Source organism: Rana temporaria, chromosome 1 (genome assembly GCF_905171775.1).
Source record: "Rana temporaria chromosome 1, aRanTem1.1, whole genome shotgun sequence".
Taxonomy (NCBI): domain Eukaryota; kingdom Metazoa; phylum Chordata; class Amphibia; order Anura; family Ranidae; genus Rana; species Rana temporaria.
Window position 1 is genome coordinate 540,118,874 of NC_053489.1, and position 26,087 is coordinate 540,144,960.

General features: G+C 42.0%; 1 protein-coding gene across 4 annotated transcripts in view; it reads left to right on the forward strand.

The window, feature by feature from the left end:
* Nucleotides 1-26,087, forward strand: part of KLHL2 (kelch like family member 2) — a 208,647-nt gene that overhangs the window by 153,780 nt on the left and 28,780 nt on the right. For all 4 annotated transcript variants that reach the window (XM_040332792.1, XM_040332800.1, XM_040332814.1 and 1 more), the window contains one exon: nt 3,590-3,739. In XM_040332792.1, the coding sequence (XP_040188726.1) occupies nt 3,590-3,739 (150 nt within the window). The remainder of the gene's footprint in view (nt 1-3,589; nt 3,740-26,087) is intronic.

The window sequence follows — 26,087 nt, forward strand, 5'->3', positions numbered from 1 at the left end:
CGTTTACAAGTGATCGTGGTGAGCAGGGCCCCCCAAGAGTCTGAGCCAGAGGTGGTGGAACTGAGTTCCCCCCGAAAAAAGCCCTGAATAAGTAAATTGCATATGAATCATTAATTGCACCGTAAAAAGGTTTCACTCCATCCCTCAGTAAATAATTCAGCAAAAAATGCTGCACAACCCACAAACCTCTACTATAAAAATAAAAGTCCAAAACATAAAGTCTAAAGTAGTCGAACTTCCACCACATTACCCACGTGTACCACCAAATTATTTGCTTGTCCCAATATCTCTGTGCACCAGTATCGTATATAACTGATCACCAGTGCTAAGGTGTGTGCATGAGTAGCACCGGTGATCAGTTATAGAGGATATTGGGACAGGCAAATAAGTTAGTACACGTGAATAATTTGGTGGAAGATCTACTTTGGACTTGAGAGGAAGTAAATCCTTGTTTAAAAAAAAAAAAAAAAAAACCCTGCAAGGCAAAGGCATAGCATACTAGCTCATTATGAAGTACTTGCCTGAGATCGCAGCCCCGGCAGCGGTGCTCGGTCACCTCCTCCGTCGGTGCCATCTCTGCACGATTCACTGCCGCATATCGCGGCTTCGGCGCTGTGACTGGCCGGAGCCGCGATGACGTCACTCCCACGCATGATCGCCGTTGGTAATGGCACGCTCCGTGCACCTGCGCGCCGTTGTCTACGGCGCAGGTGTCTTTCTTTTGCAAATATCTCCTAAACCGTGTAGGCTTAGGAGATATTTGTTGCACCTACAGGTAAACCTTAATCTAGGCTTACCTGTAGGTTAAAGTGGTCTGTAAGGGTTTAAGTTTTGAACTTTATTATTATTTTATAGTAAAGGTTTGTGAGTTGTGTGGCATCTTCAGTTAAACTGTGTTTCTAACCCCTCAGTTGGACTGAATTTGGATGTACCAATATTCCTGAACACTCACCTGCCCCTTAGGCTGCGTTCACACTGATCCACTGCAAAATCGCATATGCGTTTATGCTTCAATTTTACCATGTTTGCAGTGTGTCTCTGATTAAGCACTGTTTGATAGTGTGAAACGTGTCGGCTCTTCTGTCCGTTCTGCTGTAGCATGTATTTTTGATCCTATTTTTTATGAATAAAGGCTAATTTTTGGAGTGCGGCTGTCCGGAATCTTCTCTTATCCTTATTGCTATATGCATTGCCAGCACCTGTTGCTTCAAATTTAGAGAAGAGGTTAATTTCCATTGATCTGCTTGGAGCAGTGATTCCCCTTTCCCTGCAGTGTGTTTTTTTTAATAGGACACGCGACTCAAGAACCGCGCCAAATTGCATTGTGGGCACATTTTTGCCATGTTTACCATTGCTTTCAATGGGAGTGTTTTTGGTGAAACTCCCCAAACATGCTCCAAAAATGCTGAGAGCAGCACTTTTTCCATCGCAACAGTAGCGCACCACCCCAGTGTGCAGACATTCATCGTTTTTAAAGAGAAGCATTTTTTGTGAGCTTTTTGGACCCTTTTTTGTAACAAAAAGTGCTTGAAAAACTCCTCAGGGTTAAAGCAGCCTTAATGTACGCTAAGAAAAGGATTTTGCAGGTAAGACAAGGTAATCATTGTATTGATATGGCTTATGCATGTCCTTATATACTCCCATAACTGCAAGAACATTCTATGTTCATAGTTCAACATTCTCTCCCCCTGAATATATGATAATGGTACACACCCATCTGCTGTGTGACAAAAGGATGAAAATAGCTGCTGAACTTTTGTTTCCTTAGTAACCTCTCCCCCAATTCCCTGATCAAAAGAGTAGTAGCACATTAATGTAGTTATTATTGTTGTGTTTTCTCCTCCCATTAGAAAGTTTGGTTTTAGGTTGAGCAAAAAACACCTGAACAGTTGAGTAATTACCTGCGCTCATGTAACCTGAACTGCACTGTTTGGAGGAAGGGGGTTTCATACTGCGGGAGAGTCGAGTTTGATGCTTTGTGTGAAATAGCCGTGCTCCAGCATTGCAGATTGCTGCAGCAATAGATTTTATTTCTTACCGCAGCACAGGACTTGCCATTTATGTAGAGTAAAAAGAAGGTCTGATGTACTACTGTATGTGCAGCACAAGAGTGTAATTGGGATTTAAAGGAGATCTATAGTCACAAAATACTTTCATTTTATAACCTCAGCATGGCGATAGTAATACAAATAAATAGATATTTTAAAAATTCTAAATAAGCTTACTTAAAAACTCTCCTTACATTTTGTGATTGCTGCCTGTCTGCTGACCATCGCTTTCCACAACTTCCTGGATTCCCTGCATTCTTTGCAGCTTCTCCTCTGCTGTTTTTGTGTTCAATTTCTGAAGACTATATATCCAATGGTACTTTTCTGCCTGCAATCTGTGCCATACCAGTGCTATACCACCTCTGTAGTTCAGAAGGCAGGCTCTGAGAAAAGGGTGACACAGCAGTGCCTACTCACAGGGCATAGTAAATACATGTCACAGAATTAAAAAAAGTAAATGTGGGGATCTTCGCACCGCAAAGCCTTGTTCACACTATAAGAAATTTGGGCGAACATTTTCATCTGAGGAACAATCGTACAATTTTCTTATGGTGTGTACACAACTTTCAACAGCTGATTCCGACCCTCCGTACAAAAATTTCCGAAGGTTAAAACTAATTATTTCTCTTTCTCGTACGGGAACAGAACGAGCGATTTTCGTTTCAATGTGTACTATTTTTCATATGACAAAAATCAGTAAAAGACTGCGCATGGCCAGAAACCATAAACCGAAAAAAAGAAGCCTTTGTCGTATGAGAGTTTTTGTACATTTCCTTCCTCAATTTCGACTTGCTGTGAAACAAGGAAAATCGGACTATTGTTCGCCCGATTTTCTTATTGTGTGTACCCCACTTGAAGTACAACTAAAGGCAAAACAATGGTTGGTTATAACCCCTTTTTCAGTTTTTATTTTTTTTGGTTTTTTTTTCACCATCTGTGTCCTGTTGTGGAGATTTCCCTTCACTTCCTGTTCCATAGTCAAAAGGGAAGTGAGAAGAAATCTGTGAAAATTTAAGGAAATTACTTGGGGACCCCCAGGTCACCAGAACTAGTGTCCCCATTGGAGGATTTGCCCTCTTACTACTTTTCTGTGGACAACCCAAAATTAAGAATTTTTACTTTCAATGAAAATGATAAACGGGACAAAGAGAGAAGATGAATCGCTTTAACAGGGGCACAGACAGCAAATAAAGCTGACACAGGTTCTAATCCCTCTCTACTCTATCCCCAAAAAATGCCTTTAGTTATACTTTTAGTTTGCAAACTTCTACATTGTTGGCTTAATAGGAGTAGGTTATAAATACAATGTGGAAATGAAAATATGATTTTATATTTTGACCATAGATACTTTTGGTGTAAACAAGGGCTCAAAGCGTATCAAGACAACTTACCACCAATTGGGTGGAAATTCTTGACGGTAGGTTTCTTTAATCCATGTGCTAGACAGCTCCTCCACCCTTTCCTGCATCTGATTCTTGTAGACCATTATGATAGCAACACTAACAGCAAATTCTAAATATGTGAATGATATTGTCTTGCAGAGGGTTGAGGAAGAAGCTCTGGTGAAGAATAGCAGTGCCTGTAAAGATTACCTCATAGAAGCCATGAAGTATCACTTGCTTCCAGGAGATCAGCGAACGTTAATTAAAAGTGCCCGCACAAGACAGAGGACGCCTGTTAGTCTTCCCAAGGTAGGATTTCACATTTGTAGTTTATATAGATTATGTGCATGTATCCCAACCTCAAACACCTTTTCTAAGGACCAGTGTCTTATTCTTGGAGCGGCAAATAAACATTTTAACCCGCATTTATATAGCAGTGAATGTGACATTCACCAGACATTCATTGCAGGTAAATCAATCACTGTAATTTCAATGCACTAGGTACACCTGCACTGATTCATGAATGTCACCTTCACTGCTTTACCCCTTATCTAACCACTATTCATTTTTAGGTATGTTACATGCCTCATTCACACTTGCAAATGGGACTTTGATCATATGCAGGAACCCTAGCAGAGGTTCTCGATTGGCTGCAGGAGACAGTCCTATTAAAAACAATAAGAGGCTGACCGCTCCCGCAGTTTTTCATTTAAAGTGTTAGTAAATCCAGGAACCTGTATTCACTATATCTGGTCTCCCAGAGTACACAGAACATAAAAATGAAATGATTTTAGTAAATATAAACTGCAAAATACCTTTTCTCATCAGCAGTATATAGCAGCCTTGTGACTTCTATCAGTGTCTGGTTAAAGCTTGTAGGAGGAGTTTTCATTGTACTCTGACTGTCCTATGAGGCTGCATGACCCCTGACTCCTTGTCTGGACAGTTATGATTGGCCCTGTGTTGATCACATGCACCCTCCCAAATAAAATAAAAAACTCTAGCAATACACACCAAATGAGCGTGTGCAGAGTGACTCCAAAGGCTGTGTTTTATCAGGAGATGGATTGGAGACATTAAAAGGGGAGGATTGAAGAAGACAGAATTTGGCAGCCTTTTCACTAGGGTTGTCCCGATACCACTTTTTTAAGACCGAGTACAAGTACCGATACTTTTTTTTCAAGTACTCGCCGATACCGATTACCAATACTTTTTTTTCCAGTGTCATGTGACAGTTTGACAGATGGGGACTGATAGGTGGCTGGTACTGATAGGTGGCACTTATGGGCACTGACTATTGGCTGGCGCTGATGGGCACTAATAGCTGGCACTGACAGGTTAGCTGGCACTGATAGGTGGCACTTATGGGCACAGATAAGGGAAGGGAGTCACCGCTCCAGGTGGATCTTTAGCAGACAATTGGAGGAACCTCCCAGGAGTCCAAGGTGCTTGCAATGCACTAGGCAAACATGGAAAACATGGAAATCGATGGACAGCCGCACTCCGGATAAACTTGAGGAAGTTGTCTTTATTGATCAAAGTAAGACATGTACATCCAAAGATACAGTCACATAAGGGGACAGCCGACGCGTTTCACACACAATTTGTGCTTAGTCATGGCTAAGCACTAATTGTGTGCGAAATGCGTCGGCTGTCCCCTTATGTGACTGTATCTTTGGATGTACATGTCTTACTTTTATCAATAAAGACAACTTCCTCAAGTTTATCCGGAGTGCGGCTTTCCATATGGGCACAGATAGATGGCAGTGAGTGAAGGGGAGTACATAGGGCAGGGTGCAGAGTGCAGGTGGGTGCAGAGTGCAGGTGGGTGGTGGGCAGTGGGTGCAGGGAGTACAGAGGGCAGGGTGCAGGTGGGTGCAGTTGGGCAATGGGTGTAGGTTGGTGCAGTTGGGTGCAGAGTGCAGGTGGGTGGTGGATACAGGAATGTCTTCCCTCTCCCAGCACAGACACCCTGTGTCTGGAGAGGGTGGGCGGAAGCCAGGCTTCTGTATTTAGATGTAACACAGCAATGTGCTTCTGTCCAGCCGGATTCTCGGCACCCGCCCGCACTCCCACAGCATCGCTCCCTGCCGTTTGTCACACTAGAGCCGGGGATGTAAAGCTTTTCCTAGGCAGAATTGGCACACTTTAAAACTCACCCCTCCAAACACAGACCTCAGATACAGCGCGGCTCAATTCAGTGAGAGAGCTGCCCCTCCTCTCGGGCTCCTCCTCATGACCTGTGAGACATGTCAGAGCTGGGGAGGAGCCGCCTAGGAAAAGCTTTCCATCGCCGGCTCTAGTGTGACAAACGGCAGGGAGCGATGCTGCGGGAGTGCAGGTGGGTGCTGAGAATCCGGCTGGACAGAAGCACATTGCTGTGTTACATCTAAATGGCTATAGTCACTTCACAGTTCACACAATCTTTTACTTGCTGAAGTCTGCCTGCTACGATGTCCTTCCTGCTCGTCTGATCTCCACCTGCTCTCCGCCCCTTTCCGCCCACTCTCAGCTCAGCAGTTGGCACGATCTCCGCTGCTAGCTCTCCGCCCCTTCTCAGCCCCCCGCTCTCCACCCCCTCTCTGCACCCGCTCTCCGCCCCCTCTCCTCACTTGAGGAAAAAATATATATAAGTATCGGGAGCATTTGTGCGAGTACAAGTACTCGCGCAAATGCTCAGTATCGGTCCCGGTACTAGTATCGGTATCGAGACAACCCTACAAGCACATTGTGAAGGATTAAACCCTTAGGTTCAACAGTGAGTTTAACTAGCATGCTTTACTGCATATACAGACTGATTTTACTCTTGTGGGTTTAGTAACACTTGAACATTAGATCAACCTCCATTGCATTCAAGCTCTTTTTTTCTCTAGAATGTAATTGATTAGGCCTTCCGCTTACAATGTCTAGTTTTGACAGACTATGTCCAGGATTTAGAGCATGGTTTGGATTTCATGCAGCCCAAAAAGGGACAAAGTCGATGTATATTGATTGCATTTTGGTGTTCTCATAAATAAGCTTTATGTGACTCATGTCTGATGGAAAGTTCATCTTGTTTATATGCAAATGAAACAGCTGGGATAATTTATTAGCAGAAAGTGAAATTGTGTACAATATGAGTAATAAGAATATGCAAAGGGATTTCAAGCTGAATTAAACTTGAGGGTGGTAAAATAAAGTAATGGGCGTACCGCAAGAGGTTAAAGATAAACTTTAGAAGGATATACTGTAAAAGACAAGTTACTGCAGCTCTGTATTCCTTAATACATAATTAAATGTATTTTTATTTTTTATTTTAATAGTGTGGTTGCCATAATTGGAGCCAATATCGGGTTCTTGTAGTCCTTGTACAGCAGGGATAGTCTTAAGCCTTGTACACACGATCGGATTTCAATCAGGCAAAGCCGTGAAATTTTGTGCAAAGGGCCTTGGCCGTGAACTTGTCTTGCATACAAACCGCAAAGAATTGTTGGCCAACATACACAAAACGTGTTTTTTCGGCTCTTTAGTGCCATCCTTTGGGCAACTTCTGCTAATGTTGTCTTATGGTTGGCATTGGTTAGGAGCATGTGTGTTTGTACTTTGTGTGTACACAAGTCCATTGGAAAAAACAATCGGCTAATCCGACATTACACATTTGTTGTCGGAAATTCTGACAATTGTCCAATGGAGCATTCAAATGGTCGTATTATCCAACAACATCCTACCATCACACAATTCCCATCGGAAAGTCTGATCGTGTGGATGAAGAAATGTTTTTATTTATTTTTTGTTGTGCCCACTGAAGCAATACCAGAATATAGCCAGCTTTAATCCATTGAATAAGACTGTTCTAGCTGTGTGGAGCAGGTGTGTCCCCTATCTGACTCAATCAGGTCTCTGTTTAGCACTACTGCTTGTCGTGGTAAAAGTATATGCAGCCCTACATTTACAACCAGTTCTCTCTATGAAATTAGAATTCCAGATTAGTTGCCAATGATTAGAACCTCCATAAGGAATATTCAGGTGGAGTCTTTTTATACCTCGTTTGTCTAGGGGTCTGGTGTTCTCTTTGCTATTGACATGCAAAGTGGCATAACAAAGTTGTTATGCCAAGATCATAGAGCTCTTAAAGGCCCTCAGAAAGTAGGTTGTGAATGCCTATGAGTCTGAAAAGGAATTTAAAAAGCTTGCTAAATCATTTGAAATCAACATTTAACTGTAATTTACTAAATAGAATTTTAATCAAGTGCACATTTGTCTAGGACTGACCAGTCTACAAATTGCGCTCAAGAGTTGAAAGTAGTGTCTAAACATAGTAGTGTCAAAAATGTTATTGCAGTATCTGCAGGATAATTAAGAAAGAGATTGCACCAATTTAAAGTGAAATTAAACCCTAATACTTGCCTGCTCTGTGCAATGGTTTTGCACAGAGCAGCCCGATCCTCTTCTTCTTCTGGGGTCCCCTGCTGGTACTACAGTATTTTCCTCTTCGTTGTGTGCCCCAATAAAAGCCGTTTTCCATGAGGGCACCCATGTGGGCTCACTCTTGTTAGCCCTGATGCCTTGTCAGCATTGATTGACACAGAGCAGGCAGCTTGGCCCCACCCCCTTCTCCCTTGGCACAGCATTTGATTGACTCCTGCTGCTGTCAGTCAGTGAGCCAAGGAGGAGAGAGAGGGAGCAGGGCCGAGCTGCAGCTTTGTGTCTGAATGAACACAGAGCAGCGGCTCGGCTCCGGTGCTCCCATAGTAAGCCGCTTGCTGTGGGGGCACTTGGCAGGTGGTAGGGGCTAGGAGAGCCAGCAAGGGACCTGAGAAGATGATCATCTGGGCTGCTCTGTGTAAAACCACTGCACAGAGCAGGTAAGTATGACATGTTTGTTATTTAAAAAAGAAAAAAAAAAAAACAAGACTTTAATATCACTTTAAGGCTTTAGATCCGCTTATGAGCGATGTGCCAGGAAAAGCCATTGCTATTTAGAAAGAACAATGCTCTGTGACCTTATGAATCAAAGACAGAGTTCCTTGACCACAGTAACAGCAGACATGTTTGGTGCAAACGGAAGACATAATTTCAGAAGAAAAACCTTGTACTACTGTTGATGTATTAAGGACCTCTGATGACGTCAGACGTTGCTGGTGAAACGTGTTGGGTGCGTCTTCCGGGACATGTCACTTCCGGTCTTTGGCGCGCAGATGGAGCACTAACCGGCGCTTTGTTTCCATTTCAATACTTTAATAAGCTTGATATTTTTTATTGATGAAAGTGCATTTTTATCTTTTTAACTAGCGTCACATGGATATTAAGCATTTGCACGAGTACTTCTTATGCAAATGCTACTACTTTTTTGAGATTTCATTGCGACTTCCATTGACTTCTGTTAAATTAAGTGGCAAGCCGCAATGAAATTGGAAGTCCAAATTGCACTGATCTGCAGCTTTTAAATTTTTCATTAGTCTTAAAAAAACGGTCCCATTACACTAAAAGTAGGTATCGGTAATTGGTATCGGCGAGTACTTGAGAAAAGGTACCGGTACCCGTATTTTGTCTTAATCGGCGCATCCCTACTTTTAATTATTAAGATTGAATTTCCGATGCTATGAGAGGCTCTTCTTTCTTTTTATGTAATGAGATATAAACAGTTTCTTAAAGCGGGAGTTCACCCGAAAAACATTTTTTAACATTAGATTAATGCTCATTTTGTCAAGAGGAATCGGGTAGTTTTTTAAAATCGAAGCAGTACTTACCGTTTTAGAGCGATCTTCTCCGCCGCTTCCAGGTATGGTCTTCGGGACTGGGCATTCCTATTTGATTGACAGGCTTCCGACGGTCGCATACATCGCGTCACGAGTAGCCGAAAGAAGCCGAACGTCGGTGCGGCTCTATACGGCGCCTGCACACCGACGTTTGGCTACTTTCGGAAAATCGTGACGCGATGTATGCGACCGTCGGAAGCCTGTCGTAAGCCTGTCAATCAAATAGGAACGCCCAGTCCCGCAGCCCATACCCGGAAGCGGCGGAGAAGATCGCTCTCTAAAACGGTAAGTACTGCTTCGATTTAAAAAAAACTACCCGATTCCCCTTGACAAAATGAGCATCAATCTAATGTTAAAAATTAACTTTTCGGGTGAACCTCCAGGCGCAGAAGTGCTATTAAGCTTATAATGTCCATGTGTATGGGATGTCTTAGCAGATGGAGCAGAAAGCCGATTGAGGAGTCAAGAGCCATGTGTTAGAGTTTTCCAGTTGGGGGTACCTAAAAGCAGGCCTTACTTTGAGTAAAAGGGGTCATATATTTACAGCGAGTGCGGTGTTCTTCTACTTGTGAAGAGGAAGAGCACTAATTTCTTTGGTTTCACATTTTCATTACTTGCTTATTTTGAACATCACACTTTGGACTGTCTATATGGACTTTTTTCAAATTTCAAGGAATGGAAACTGCATTTATTTTTCGACATACTCCCCTGCTACATTTATACACTTATCCCAGCGTTAAAGGGGTTGTAACATTTCATTTTTTTTTTTTAAATAGCAAACATGTTATACTTTCTCTGTTATGTTTTGATGAGACCAAAATAGAGCTTTATGGTCACAACCATAGGTGCTATGTTTTGGAGAGGGGTCAACAAGGCCTATAGTGAATAGAATACCTTCCCCACTGTGAAGCATATCTCACTGAGGTTTTTTTTGGGGCATGGGGAATCTTGTGAAAATTGATGGCAAGATGAACGCAGCACGTTATCAGAAAATATTGGCAGACCATTTGCATTCTTCTGCATATGAAGCTCTTGGATTTTTCCAGAACGACAATGACCCTAAGCACAAAGCCAACTTGACCCTCCAGTAGTTACAGCAGAAAAAGGCGAAGGTTCTGGAGTGGCCGTCTGTCTCCTGACCTTCCTATCATCAAGCCACTCTGGGGAGAGCTCAAATGTGCGGTTCATGCAAGACGACCAAAGACATTGCATGACCTGGAGGCATTTTGCCAAGACGAATGGGCCACTATACCACCTGAAAGAATTCGGGGCCTCATAGACCATTATTACAAAAGACTGCACCCAATTATGATGCTAAAGGGGACAATACACAGTATTAGGAACTAACAATATGCAGGCTTTTGAACTGGGGTGTTTTATGATTGTGCCATTCTGTTAGGAACTACAGTTGAATATGAATCCCATAAGAAATAAGAGATGTGTTTTTCTTGCTCACTCATGTTTTCTTCAGAAAAATGGTAGACTGCATATTACCAATTCTACATGGGGTATGCAAACTTTTGAGCACAACTGTATGTTAACCACTTAAGCCCCGGACCAAAATGCAGCTAAAAGCCCAGGCCAGGTTTTGCGATTCGGCACTGCGTCGCTTTAACAGACAATTGCGCGGTCGTGCAACGTGGCTCCCAAACAAAATTGACGTCCTTTTTTTTCCCACAAATAGAGCTTTCTTTTGGTGGTATTTGATCACCTCTGCGGTTTTTATTTTTTGCGCTATAAACAAAAATAGAGCGAAAAGTTTGAAAAAAATTCAATATTTTTTACTTTTTGCTATAATAAATATCCCCAAATTATATATATATATATATATATATATATATATATATATATATATATATATATATATATATATATATATATATATATATATATATATATATATATATATATATATATATATATATATATATATATATATATATATATATATATATATATATATATATATATATATATATATATATAAAAATTCCTCAGTTTAGGCCGATACGTATTCTTCTACATAGTTTTGGTAAAAAAAAAACGCAATAAGCGTTTATCGGTTGGTTTGCGCAGAATTTATAGCGTTTACAAAATAGGGGATAGTTTTATTGCATTTTTATAAAAAAAAATTTTTTTACTGCTAATGGCGGCGATCAGCGTTTTTTTTTCTTTTGTGACTGCGACATAGTGGCGGACACTTCGCACAATTTTGTCACATTTTTGGGACCATTGTCATTTTCACAGCAAAAAATGCATTTAAAATGCATTCTTTATAGTGAAAATGACAGTTGCAGTTTGGGAGTTAACCACAGGGGGCGCTGAAGGGGTTATGTTTCACCTAGTGTGTGTTTACAACTGTAGGGGGTGTGGCTGTAGGTCTGACGTCATCGATTGTGTCTCCCTGTAAAAGGGATGACACATTCGATGCAGCCGCCACAGTGAAGCACGGGGAAGCCGTGTTTACATACGGCTCTCCCCGTTCTTCAGCTCCGGGGAGCGATCGCGAGGGGGCGGCTAGAAACTAATGGCCACCCCCTCATCCCGAATCGCTCCCAGAGCTACCGACCGCCGCATGTAACGCGGGGGGGGGGGGTCCCGATCGGACCCCCGACTTGCGGAAAGGCAGGGACGTACAGGTACGCCCATCTGCCTGTACGTGCCATTCTGTGGACGTATATATACATGCGGCGGTCGTTAGGTGGTTAATAAGTAGAGTGGAATGCTGCTCTGGGCTCATGCTAGCTGTACACTGTGTAGTCTCTACTATTGATGTGGTCATTTATAATCTTGTAGGGTAGGCATTAGAGCTGCACGATTAATCGTCAAGAATCGTTATTGCGATCTTTTTGCGATTCACGATCTTTGACATGAAAATAATTTTCTCTCTGCACTTTGGTATGCAAAGAATTTCCTGTCTGCTCTCAGCCAAAAGTCAAAGTCTGGGCAATCTGCCAAGTCTGGGCAGCTTGCCAAGTTTTGAAAACATTCTTTATCAGTGGAAAGTTAAGTCTAAACATTGTATCACATTGACTTGTATATCAAAGGAATAAACGTCTGTATGTAAATTAGGAACGTTTAACCACTTAAACACCAAACCTTTTTCTGACAGCTCTTTTCAAGTTAAAATCATTATTTTTTTTTTGCTAGAAAATTACTTGGAACCCCCAAACATTATGTATTTTTTTAGTAGAGACCCTAGAGAATAAAATGGCGGTTGCTGCAATATTTTATGTTGCACTGTATTTGCGCAGCAGTCTTTTTAAATGCAATTTTTTGGGAAAAAAATTACTTTAATGAATTTAAAAAAAAAACTAGCCAGTAAAGTTAGCCCATTTTTTTTTTTTTTTGTATAAATGTAAAAGATTTTATGCCGTGAGAATCGTGAGAGAATCGTGATCTTCATTCTAAGCAAAAAATCGTGATTCTCATTTTGGCCAGAATCGTGCTGCTCTAGTAGGCATTGATAAGCAAGTCAATATGCAGAATATTTAAATACCTCGTCTGTCCATTCAACAAAATAGCGCCCAGCTGAGAATGACTTATAATGGTGTTTGAACTGTCTGTGTTTATACCAACTACAGGCAGTTTTCACTTTTTTTTTTTTTTTTTGTGAACTCTGACAAAAGGATCCACACATGTGCCTGGCCTTAGAATGGCAGCCTCACCTTTTCAGAAAGCTGTGGATGAAGTAAAAAATTGGTTTTAGGCCAGTCATGTTGAGAAAGCACAGATGATCTGCACAGCAGGGACAGGCATCTCTGCTAAGTGGTTTCTCAATGCCTTTGGCTCAATATTTCTCCTGCATCTGTAACAAAGCACTACTTTTGTAGACCCACAGCGCAAACACAGCTGAGAAGAAATAAACACATGTAGCATATCATTATGTCACATAAACTGAAAAGCTTGCCCAGAGGACGAGGACCAGAACATGCATCCTACTGTGTAGTATTTTGCACAAAAGCTGAAAGTATGCAAGAGTTGAATATGATGGAATCCTTGGCTGTGTATAGACTTTGAAAAATGACTGAATCCAAGGAAGGATTTGCTGATCATACAGTACAGTTGACTAAGGTTTATACAGTGCCTTGAAAAAGTATTTATACCCCCTTGAAATTTTCCAATTTTTTGTTCACTGAAAAGGTAAATATATTTTATTGGGATTTTATGTGATAGACCAACACAGAGTGGCACCTAATTGTGAAGTGGAAGAAAAATGAAAGGGTTTTTAATTATTTTTTTTTATAAATATCTGAAAAGTGTGGTGTGCATTTGTGTCCAGCCCCCTGAGTCAATACTTTGTAGAATGACCTTTTGCTGAAATTACAACTGCAAGACTTTTTGGGGATGTCTCTACCAGCTTTTCACATCTAGAGAGTGTTATTTCTGCCCATTCTTTTTTGCAAAATAGCTTAAAGCGGTAGTTCACCCACAATCCCATGATGTTACCATCGAGACAGGCATTGTAGCGCGAGCTACAGTATGCCTGTCCCGATTTTTTTAACCCCGTACTCACCTTGTAGTCGTCCATCGTAGATTCCGGCTCCCGCGGGGAATGGGCGTGCCTATGGAGAGGGAGGATGATTGACGGCCGGCCCTGGCACGTCACTCTCCCCGAAGACAACCGGAGTAGGTCTCGGCTCTTCACGGCGCCTGCGCACAGGCTATGCGCACGCGTCGTGAAGACCGAGCCTATTTCGGCTATTTCCGGAGAAGCGTGACGCGCCAGAGCCGGCCGTCAATCATCCTCCGTCTCCATAGGCACGCCCATTCCCCGGAATCTTCGATGGACGACTACAAGGTGAGTACGGCAGTAAAAAAATCGTGACAGGCATACTGTAGCTCGCGCTACAATGCCTGATTTTAAGGTAAAATAAAAAAAAAGTTTTTTTTTCCCGTCGATAGGGTGAACCCCCGCTTTAAGATCTGTCAGATTGGATGGAGAGCATCTGTGAACAGCAATTTTCAAGTCTTGCAACAGATTCTCAATTGGATTTAGGTCTGGACTTTGAGTGGGCCATTCTAATGCACGGATATGCTTTGATCTAAACCATTCCATTGTAGCTCTAGCTGCAAGTTTCAAGGTCCTGCTGGGCTTCTAAGATTGCCCTGTATTTGGCTCCATCTATCTTCCCATCAACTCTGACCAGTTTCCCTGTCCCTGCTGAACAAAAGCATTCCCACAACATGATGCCGCCATGTTTCACAGTGGAGATGGTGTGTTCAGGGTGATGTGCAGTGTTTTCCCACACACATAGCGTTTGTTTTTTAGGCCAGAAATTTACATTTTAGTCTCATCTGACCAGAGCACCTTCTTCCACATGTTTGCTGTCCCCCCACATGGCTTCTCGCAAACTGCAAACGGGACTTCTTATGGCTTTTTTTTCTTGCCCCGCTTCTATATTGGCCAAATTTGTGCAGTGCACGACTAATAGTTGTCCTGTGGACAGATTCTCTTACCTGAGCTGTGCATCTCTGCAGCTCCTCTAGAGTTACAATGGACCTCTTGGCTGCTTCTCGGTGTAATGCTCTCCTTGCCCGGCTGTTAGTTTAGGTGGACGGTCATGTCTTGGTAGGTTTGCAGTTGTGCCATACTATTTGCATTTTCGGATGATGGATTGAACAGTGCTCTGTGAGATCTTCAAAGCTTGGGATATTTTTTTTATAGCCTAACCCTGCTTTAAACTTCTCCACAACTTTATTCCTGACCTGTTTGGTGGGTTCCTTGGCTTTTATGATGCTGTTTGTTCAGTAAGGTTCTCTAACAGACCTTTGAGGGCTTCACAGAACAGCTGTATTTATACAGAGATTATATTACACACAGGTGGACTCTATTTTCTAATTAGGTGACTTCTGAAGGCAATTGGTTCCACTAGATTTTAGTTAGGGGTATCAGAGTAAAGGGGGCTGAATATAAATGCACGCCACACTTTTCAGATATTTATTTGTAAAAAATGTTAAACCCTTTATCATTTTCCTTCCACTTCACAATTATGTGCCACACTTGTATTGGTCTATCACATAAAATCCTAATATACACATTTACATTTTTGGTTGTAACCTGACAAAATATGGAACATTTCAAGGGGTGTGAATACTTTTTCAAGGAACTGTGTGTACTTTTACATCTGTTGAGCCTCATAAGTTATACATTAACTTACTGCAGTAGTTGTTTTTTTTTGATTTGTGGGTTTAAAAAAATATATATATATATATATATATATATATATATTATATATATATATATATATATATATATATATATATATATATATATATATATATATATATAATTACGCCAGAGGTGACAGCTTAAAGCTCCAGCTAAAATTGTGCATTTGTGTTTGTATTGCGTGTTTATGCATATTAATGCGTATAAGATTTCTGCTGTTGGTACACATTTCATTGTGAAGTTGGGCATAGCCCTTCACCTTTGCAATTTTTCAATCATCAAACCATGAAACAAATGGAGAGTGGTCTATTACCTCAACGCATTTCATACCTAAGCTTCTTCAGGAGGATAGAAGGAGGTTAATCTATCATATAAACCTCATATAAACCTGTATGGTTTAGGAGATATTCCCCTTGCAATGAGCCACTGACTTCAGCGGCGCATCAAGGATTTTCGGCTGAAAGCCCAGCTGACGCCGGACCTTGCCAGAAAGAAGTCTCCCGTGCGCATGCGTAGGAGTGACGACATCGCGGCTCCAGCCGCGATACCCGAAAGACACGCCAAGGGAAAATGTCCTCTTCCTCGTCGTGGACCGGCTGGGATAACGAGGCCTCGTTCTAAGGTAAGTATTTCATAATGAGCTAGTATGCGGTGCATACTAGCTCATTATGCCTTTTGCCTTACAGGTATATGAAAAAAAAAGTGTCTGCGCCTGTTGATCTTTCTAATGGTTGGTATAGGAAATAAGTACCGGTACCTGCTTTGTTAAAGTGTTACTAAACCCAGGAGCCTGCATTCACTATATTTGGTCTCGCACAGTACACAGAACATGAAAATGCAATCGTTTTAGTAAATATAAACTGCTAATTACCTTTTCTCATCAGCAAGATATATCAGTCTTGTGACGTCTATCAGTGTATGTTAAAGCTTGTAGGAGTTTTCATTCTATTCTCACTGTCCTATGAGGCTTCATGACACCTGACCCTCTGGACAGTGCTGATTGGCTCTGTGGTGATCACATGCACCCTCCCCCAAAAAAAAGCAATGCACCTCAAACTGAGCATGTGCAGATGGATTGGGGACAGTAATAGAAGGGGAGGATATGTTCATACAGGGTCAAATAGCCTTTTTACACAATGCAGAGGATTAACCCCTTTGGTTCCACAGTGAGTATAACAAGCATGCTTTACTGCATATACAGACTGATTTTATTGTTGTGGACAGTGCTAACAAAGACCATATCAGACCTATAGTTTACCAATCTAAATGTTGGAATGTTCACCCAATTCTGACTAACTTTGGATCTGCATTTCTAGTAGAATTGTATTTATAAATCGTGTTCTGGTAAATTGAAATGTATTGAGATAATTTAACAGTTTAATTATAGCGTGTGGTTGTAGATCTGTTTCTTTTTCTTGAATATGTAACGTTTGGCATTACAGATTTTTTTTTTTTTTTAACTTTTTTTTTTTACTTTGAATTTCTAGTGTTAATGTGTTCACATTCTTGCTACAGTTCTTTGTGTGCTGTCCTTGTTTGTCTCTATACCTTCATCAGTAGTCATAGAATGACAGGGGGGAAAACTTTGCTTACAGTGGCTTAGACCTACTGTGCTGGGACTGTAAACATTACCCTGTAATTCCATTTTTAAAGGAGTTGTAAAGGCAGAAGGTTTATTTTTATCTTAATGCATTCTATTCTTTAAGATAAAAAACCCTCTGTGTGTAGCAGCACCCTCTAATGCTTACCAGAGCCCCATCTCTGTCCAGCGAAGTCCACGAGTCCCTCAGCCATCCCGGACTCTCTCTCCTGATAGGCTGAGACACCGCAGCAGCGCAGTTGGCTCCCGTGGCTGTCCGTCAAAGTCAGTTAGCCAATCGGGAGATAGAGGGGGCGGAGCCGAATGGCAGGTCCGTGTCTGAATCGACACACAGAGCTGCAGCTCGGCCACCCCTATAGCAATCTGCTTTCTGTGGAGGCACTCAACAGAGGGAAGGGCCAGGTTCAGCGAAGAGGGACCAGAGAAGAGGAGGATCTGGATTGCTCTGTACAAAACCACTGCATATAGGAGGGAAGTATAACATGTTTGTTATCTAAAAAAAAAGAGACTTTACAATCACTTTAACCTCAGTATTATTCCAAGGCACTTTATGCTTAATTGTCATGTGTGGAGAAGTTAGAGGTTCTTCACCCCATTTGAAAAAAAGTCACTAGCTACAAATACTGTACACACTCCTCACTGCGCATTCGCGAGCTAAGCTGAGCCCTGTGAATGGTCCTGCAGCTTTCTATGACCTGTGACATGTCCCAGAAGGTTGCGGGGAGGGAGAACTTTGGGTAAAACTGCTTAGGCCATTGGTCTCCAAACTGTGGCTCAAGGAAACTTTCCTACAGACTAAATAATGTACACTGTTTTTTTTTATTTTACTTATTTTTTACCAAAGGAATGTAGCAGAATACATTTGGTATTTATGAAGAAAGATTTACTTATTTGCTAAATTTTATAACGGACAAAACGCGTGTTTTTTTTTTTCAAATGTTTTTTTACTTTATTTTTTATTTTTTTATATTATGCAAAAAAAAAAAAAAAAACTGGTAATTAAATACCACTAAAGTAAAGCTCTATATGTGTGAACAACATTATAAAAATGTCATGAGTACAGCGTTGCATGACCGTGCAATTGTCATTCAAAGTGTGACAGCGCTGAAAATTGGCCTGGGCAGGAAGTGGGTAAAAGTGCCTGGTATTGTGGTAAAATCTATTTCCATTACAGAATCATTCAGCCACTTTGTGTATTGTAATAAACGGTAGTAACATTAGCTACATACAGTAAATGGTGGTGTGCTTCGGCAGCCGTGAATTAAAGAATCGGCTGAGCACTTCTCCGCCATTGGGGAGTAGCATAGTTCAGGAATATGCAGCATTTTTCCCCAAGTATCTCTCAAACTATTACTAGAAAGGTAATTTATTAATAAAAACAGCATTGCAGGGTAGTGTATATGATTTTAATACAACCCATATATACCCTAGAAATAGAACTAGAGCTGGCCATACATTATACAATTTTCCTTAAGATTTACCAAAACCTAAACACTTTTTCAATTTGTTTGCAATCAGGAAGGCCCTTGCACTACATAGTTGGAGATCTAAAGGAAAGTGAATAAGAAAATTGTATAATGTATGGCCAGCTTAAATGCAGAATAACTTTAGAGCACTGAAAAACAATGATGATCGTTGGCTCTTGTATAAATTTATGTTTATACATTCTTATTATGTTATGTATGAAGTTCCAGTTGAGAGAATGTTTACTTTCTCAATGGTACAAATCATTCTGTCAAATGCTGTAATATCTGCATTGCTCATTGCTGATAAATGTAGAATATGGGTTTAGTCGTATTTATGCTATAGAAATGGTCCCAGACTCGCAATGATTTTCCAATCATTGGTATACCAGTGACAATTTACAATTTTATTTACTGCTACTTGGGGACATGTCCTTAATGTGCATCTAAGCCAGTGATCTCCAAACTGTGGCCCTGGGGGCGGATGTGGCCCTTTGCTTTATTTTATTGGGCCCTTGGGGCACCTATCCATCCACTGACACCAACAATGGGGAATAATTTCTCTCACTGGCCCCAGAAAGGTCCAAAATTCCTCCCAATGACACCATGGATGGGGCAATATTCCTCTCAATGACCCCACAAAGGGGCAAAATTCCTCCCACTGATGCAGGTCAAGCGAGTTTACTGGCCAACCAAGCACCGTGATACCATTAATAAACCAAGTATTGGCACTTTTGGCAGTGTGGGCAGGTGCCAAGTCCTGCTGGAAATTGAAATCAGCATCTCCATAAAGCTGGTCAGCAGAGGGGAAGCATGAAGTTCTCTAAAATTTCCTGGTAGAGGGCTGCCCTGACTTTGGACTAGAAAAAACAGTGGACTAACACCAGCAGTTGACATGGCTCCCCAAATCATCATTGACTGTGGAAACTTCACACTGGACCTCATGCAACTTTGGATTTTGTGCCTCTCCACTCTCCCTTCAGACTCTGGGACCTTGAATTCAAATGCAAAATGTACTTTCTTCCGAAAAGAGGACTTTGGACCATTGAGCAATAGTCCAGACCGTTTTTCTCCTTAGCTTGGGTAAGACGCTTCTGACGTTGTCTCTGGTTCAGGAGTGCGTTGACACAAGGAATGTGACAGTTGTAGCAAATGTCCTGGATACATCTGTATGTGTGGTGTCTCTTCAATCACTGATCAGCCACAATCCACTCCTTGTGAATCTTCCCCAAATTCTTTAATGGCCTTTGATTCACAAACCTCTCAAGGTTGCGGTTATCCCTCTTGCTTGTGCATCTTTTTCTACCACATCTTTTCCTTCCACTTAACTTTCCATTAATATGCTTGGATACAGTACTCTGTAAACAGTCGGCTTCTTTAACAATGACCTTTTGTGACTTATCCTCCTTGTATCATTAACTTTTTGATCTTCAATTTCTTTTTTGCGATGCACCTATATAAATGTAAAAAGACCAAAAATGTTGGGGAAAAAAATCATAAATTTAGGCCCAAATGTATTCTTCTACATGCCTTTGGTATGGTTTGTGTGAATTTTTTTGCGCCTTCAAACCTATGGTATATAAAGTATCTCAAAGTGAGCACACCCATCACATTTTTGTAAATATTTTATTCTATCTTTTCATGTGACAACACTGAAGAAATAACTCTTTGCTACAAGTAGTGAGTGTACAGCTTGTAGAACAGTGTAAATTTGCTGTCCCCTCAAAATAACTCAATGCACAGCCATTAATGTCTAAACCACTAGCAACAAAAGTGAGTCCACCCCTAAGTGAAAATGCCCAAATTGGGGCTAATTAGCAATTTTCACTCAGTGTCATGTGACTCAGTGTTACAAGGTCTCGGGTGTGAATGGGGAGCAGGTGTGTTAAATTTGGTGTTATCACTCTCTCTCTCTCATACTGGTCACTGGAAGTTCAACATGGCACTTCATGGCAAAGAACTCTCTGAGGATCTGAAAAAAAGAATTGTTGCTCTACATAAAGATGGCATAGGCTATAAAAAGATTTGCTAAAACCCTGAAACTGAGCTGCAGCACAGTGGCCAAGACCATACAGCAGTTTAACAGGACAGTGTCCACTCAGAACAGGCCTCACCATGGTCGACCAAAGAAGTTGAGTGCACGTATCGGCATCATATTCAGAAGTTGTCTTTGGGGATGTATGAGTGCTGCCAGCATTGCTGCAGAGGTTGAAGGGGTGGAGGGTCAGCCTGTCAGTGCTCAGACCATACGCCACACACTGCATCAAATTGGTTTGCATGGCTGTCATCCCAGAAGGAAGCCTTTTCTAAAGATGTTGCACAAGAAAGCCCGAAACAGTTTGCTGAAGACAAGCAGACTAAGAACATGGATTACTGGAACCATGTCCTGCCGTCTGATGAGACCAAGATAAACGTATGTGGTTCAGACGGTGTCTCTGTGTGACGGCAACCAGGTGAAGAGTTCAAAGACAAGTGTGTCTTGCTAAAGTCAAGCATGGTGATGGGAGTGTCTTGGTCTGGGGCTACATGATTGCTGCCAGCACTGGGGAGCTACTGTTCATTGGGGGAACCATGAATGCCATCATGTACTGTGACATACTGAAGCAGAGCATGATCCCCTCCCTTCAGAGACTGGGCCACAGGGCAGTATTCCAACATAAGGACCCCAGACAAACCTCCAAGATGACCACTGCTTTGCTAAAGAAGCTGAGGGTAAAGGTGATGGCCAAGCATGTTTTCAGACCTAAACACTATTGAGCATCTGTGGGACATCCTCAAACAGAAGGTGCAAGGTCTCTAACATCCACCAGCTCTCTGATGTCATCATGGAGGAGTGGAAAAGGACTCCAGTGGCAACCTGTGAAGCTCTGGTGAACTTTGTGCCCAAGAGGGTTAAGACAGTGCTGGAAAATAATGGTGGCCACATACAATTGTGACACTTTGGGCCCAATCTGGACATTTTCACTTAGGGGTGTGCTCACTTTTGTTGCCAGCAGTTTAGACATTAATGGCTGTGTGTTGTTTTTTTGAGGGGACAGCACATTTACACTGTTATACCAGCTGTACACTCACTACTTTACATTGTAGCAAAGTGTCATTTCATCAGTGTTGTCACATGAAAAGATATAAAATATTTACAAAAATGCGAGGGGTGTACTCACTTTTGTGAGATACTGTGTATCAGAATTTCTATTTTTTTTTTTATACTAGTCATGGCAGTAATTGGAGATTTACTGGGACTGTGATAATGTCGCGGGAAATCGGACGCTGGCTGGGAGGGTACACTGACTGACACGGACATAACCAGTGACACTAATAGTGATAATACTACACATTGTCACTGCACATATGACACTGGCTAGGAAGGGGTTAACATCTGGGGGTAATCAAGGGGTGAAGTGGTATGCCTAACAAATGTAATATGTGCTGCTTTTTACTATTAATCTGTTTGTTTCTTCTCCCTGCAACATATTATTCCCCCTGTACAGGGCCCTGTGTGTTTTTCAACACAGGGATTTTGGCTGTGATTGGAAACGGACAATTGACAAGTCTCAGTCAGGAATCTTTGGCTGAAACCTGTTGACAAAAATCCAGCGGTTGTCCAATTACAACGGGAGTCAGATGGGTGCAGGGGGAGGGGGTGCACACACATCCCTTAAATCCAGAAGAGAGTGATGTACATCGCTGTGCTATATGAGCTGCACACGGTTAAAAGTGGTTGAACTGTTATCACACTCTGTTTTTTGAGCACTTTCACATGCCGGTTTAATCACTTTCTGAGCATGCAGATTTTTTTGTCTTTTAATCCTTGTCTATATTCCAGTTTAAATTGATGCCATGACCGCTGCCCAGGTTTTCTGTTTCAGGATGGCTCCTTTCTCTTGCAGCATCTTATGGAGCCACCCTTGTATGCAGAGACTAGAGTTGTCTCCCTACACTGTCCACATCATTAGAAACACACAGCCCCATACCCTAGGATGGCAAGGCATTGCCCTTCTTCCCTTCCTCCTCCTCCCTCCCTTCTCCATACTAACAGACTGGCTGGAGACTACAGTGTCCACTGTGATGGCTGGAAAGTTCAGGAAAGCAGAACCAAGATAGCAGGAGCTAGCAGCATTAAAAGTTGTAAATTGCAAGTGCTGGGGTAAGATTATTAACAAATAGTTTACTTGATAATGTGTATCTTGTTGCAGCTACAGCCATGATCTTGGTATGTTTTTTACAAGGAAATTCTTTTTAGTTAAAGTGATCAGAGTGGCTAAAGAGCAGCTTGATCACTTTTATATGCGGCAGAAGACCCCCATCCCCCATCGCTTTTCCAAGACTCTACCTCCACGGGGGAGCTGGGACTTATGGGACCAGTTCTATACCCAACGCGACCGATTCAGCATACACTATAGAAGTTCCCCCAATCCTTTAACCTTTAGAAACCAGAATCGACAAGGATTTTGTCACTTTCAGATTTGGTTTGTTTATTTATAAGCCGTTGCCACATGTCCTGCATCTGGTCAAACCAATCTGGGATTCATCTGATGTTTTGGAGGCCAGAGGAGAGATATGGGGTCAAATAAAGGCCAGATCTCTTCATAAAGAGGACCTCTATCAGAGCCGCCATAAGGAAGCAGCTTCCTGTTCTTCATCTACAGACCAACGTGGACCTGGTGATCAATTTAAACTCGACCGGAGATTTCGAACCAGCAAACTTGTATTTAGTGCAAGACTCAACTGCACATAAGATTGCAACTTTTTTTTTTTGCTGTTTCAAATAAGTTTTATTGGAAAAAGTATAACTGTACACAATATCAAACATGAAAAAGGTAATTCAACATCGGTAATGCGTACATGGTGGGTGTGACGTTGTTCATTAAAGAATATCAAACCAGGTAAATTAGCCAATGGTCCCAACATTCAACATAGATCTGTGTATGAATTGAAAAGAGGGATTCAACCAAACCTTGGCTTATGAAGTGCGGAGCATGTGTAAACCTTTTTTTTTCAAGAGCCAATAGTGGCCTTTAACTTTTTTATTTTAATAAACCGTGATTTTAATTACAGAATGCACTATGGAGTCTTTTTTTTTTTTTATCCTTGTTGAGTACTGTCACGGATAATACTCATATATAAATATAAGATTGAGGAGACGTCAGATTATGGGTGAGGATCATCCAGACAAGTTGACATATATTTAAGATCTTTTTATAATTTTAAGGTCCTTCATCTAAGCAAGTGGTCTCCAAACTGTGGCCCAGAGGCTGGATGTGGCACTTTACTTGCCTTTGCGCTATTCTTTTCACCAATATCAAGAGGGGACACCAGCAATGGGGGGGGCTGTTCTTCCCACCGATGCCCAGCCGAGGGGGGGGGCTGTTCCTCCCCTCTTCGCCCAATGATGCGGCCGCTGTGCCTCCTGCCGATGCCCAACGATGGGGGAGCTGTTCCTCCGATGCCCAACGATGGGGGCCGCTGTTCCTCCCTCCGATGCCCAACGATGGGGCCGCTGTTCCTCCCTCCGATGCCCAACGATGGGGCTGCTGGTTCTCCCAACGATGGGGACGATGTTCCTCCCTCGATGCCCAACGATGGGGCGCTGTTCCTCCCTCCGATGCCCAACGATGGGGCCCGCTGTTCCTCCTCGATGCCAACGATGGGGCCGCTGTCCTCCCTCGATGCCCAACGATGGGGCCGCTGTTCCTCCCTCCGATGCCAACGATGGGGCCGCTGTTCTCCTCCGATGCCCAACAATGGGGCGCTGTTCTCCCTCCGATGCCCAACGAAGTCCAGTCACAGCTGCTCCTTGTAAACAAACTTACATTTTGACATTATTTCCTCACATGCTGTCGCATCATGGGGAGAGGAGAGCTGGTAACAAGCATTATGACAGGGCACATTCCCCACTATCGTGGGAAATGATCATCAGTGCAGCTCAATCAGTGCTTCCTAATCATGCCCATCGGTGCAGCAAACCGAAGAAAAACTTTTTTCTTTTATTTTTCAAAATTTTCGATCTTTTTTTTGTTCAGCAAAAAATAAACTCCAGTGGTGATTAAATACCACTACTTAAAAGCTCTTTCTGTCTCCAAAAATTTTTAAAATGTAATTTGGGTGCATTATTGCATGACTGAGCAATTGTCATTCAAAGTGTGACAGCACTGAAGGCTGAAAATTGGCCTGGGCAGGAAGGGTTGAAAGTGCCCGATATTGAAGTGGTTAAAGTAAAATTACAGCCTAAACCTAACTAGTCTTAAAAAAAATGTCCCTCCTAACACCCATGCCGACTGTCATAAGATGTTCTACATTTAGCCAATTTCCACCCACTCTGTTATCTGACTCCCCTGTGTAAGCCAGAAGTGGCTGCAGAGGAGTGCAGGGAGCACCAACAATGGCTGGGACATGGGAGCCTATGCGTGATGTCACTGATCCCAGCCATTCAGTCGTTGTCATAAGCTCTCTTCCCTGCAACCCACCGTGGCTGACAAAGGTGATCACGTAACCAGGTGCTAGGAGAGGGAGGGGGACATTTTTTAAACTAGTTGGGTTGAGGCTGGAATTCTTGTAAACCTAAGGCTAATAACTAGATCTGTATTTATCAAAGTGCTTTTTTCTCTATACATTCAGCAAGGAGTATTCTCGTAAATAATAAAAAGCGCAGAGGTGATCAAATACCACCAAAGAAAGCTCTATTTGTGGGGAAAAAAGGACGCCAATTTTGTTTGGGAGCCACGTCGTTGACCGCGCAATTGTCAGTTAAAGCGACGCAGTGCCGAATCGCAAAAAGGGGCCAGGTCCTTAACCTGCATATTGGTCCGGTTCTTAAGTGGTTAAGCGAGTTTGGCAAGTTGTGACGTTTAGACTGTGAGTTAATGTTACTCCAGCGAAGGGATAACGCCTACATAGTGCAGTGTAATGTGGTTAGTGGGAAAGTGATGAACAATGGTGTGGGAGAGCAGATTCCTACAAAGGGTGATTGTTCTTTAGTATATAATTCTATGCCCACATATCACTTTTTTTATGCCTACAAAGTGATATTGTGTTATATGTAAGAATATGCAATTCATGGTACCTGACTGTCTTCCTACAACAAGTTTGAACCCATTCTAGAGTCACTTGAGAAGGGATGCATAATGTATATTCATCGCAGTGTAAATTGCCTTGCTGTTTTTTCTTTTTGTTTATAGCCGAAAAAACGACAATACATTGCATTGTCTAAAAAATTTCTGTTACTAAACTCAGGAGCTGAATACACAACGTGGAAGTGCAATTATTTTAGTAAATATAAACTGCTAAATACCATTTCTCATCGGCAGTATATAGCAGTTCTAGTGACTTCTATTAGTGTCTGGTTTAAAGCTTGTAGGAGTTTCTTGACCCTCTGTCTGGACAGTACTGATTGGCCCTGTGCTGATCACATGCACTCTCCCAAGAGAAAACAAAACTCTCTAGCAATACACACCAAACTGAGCATGTGTAGCTTTCCCCCGAGGCCCTGTTTTATCAGGAGCTGGTTTGGGGGACAGTGTAAGGAGGGGGTTAGAGCGAATCAAACAGCCTTATTTACACAATGAACATTAACCCTCCATAGTGAGTATAACAAGTATGCTTTACTACATATACAGCGGCGAAGCGCTCTTCCTCTCTGCCTGGGGTTCTCGGTCTGGATTGGATAGATTGATGGCAGCGCAGCCAT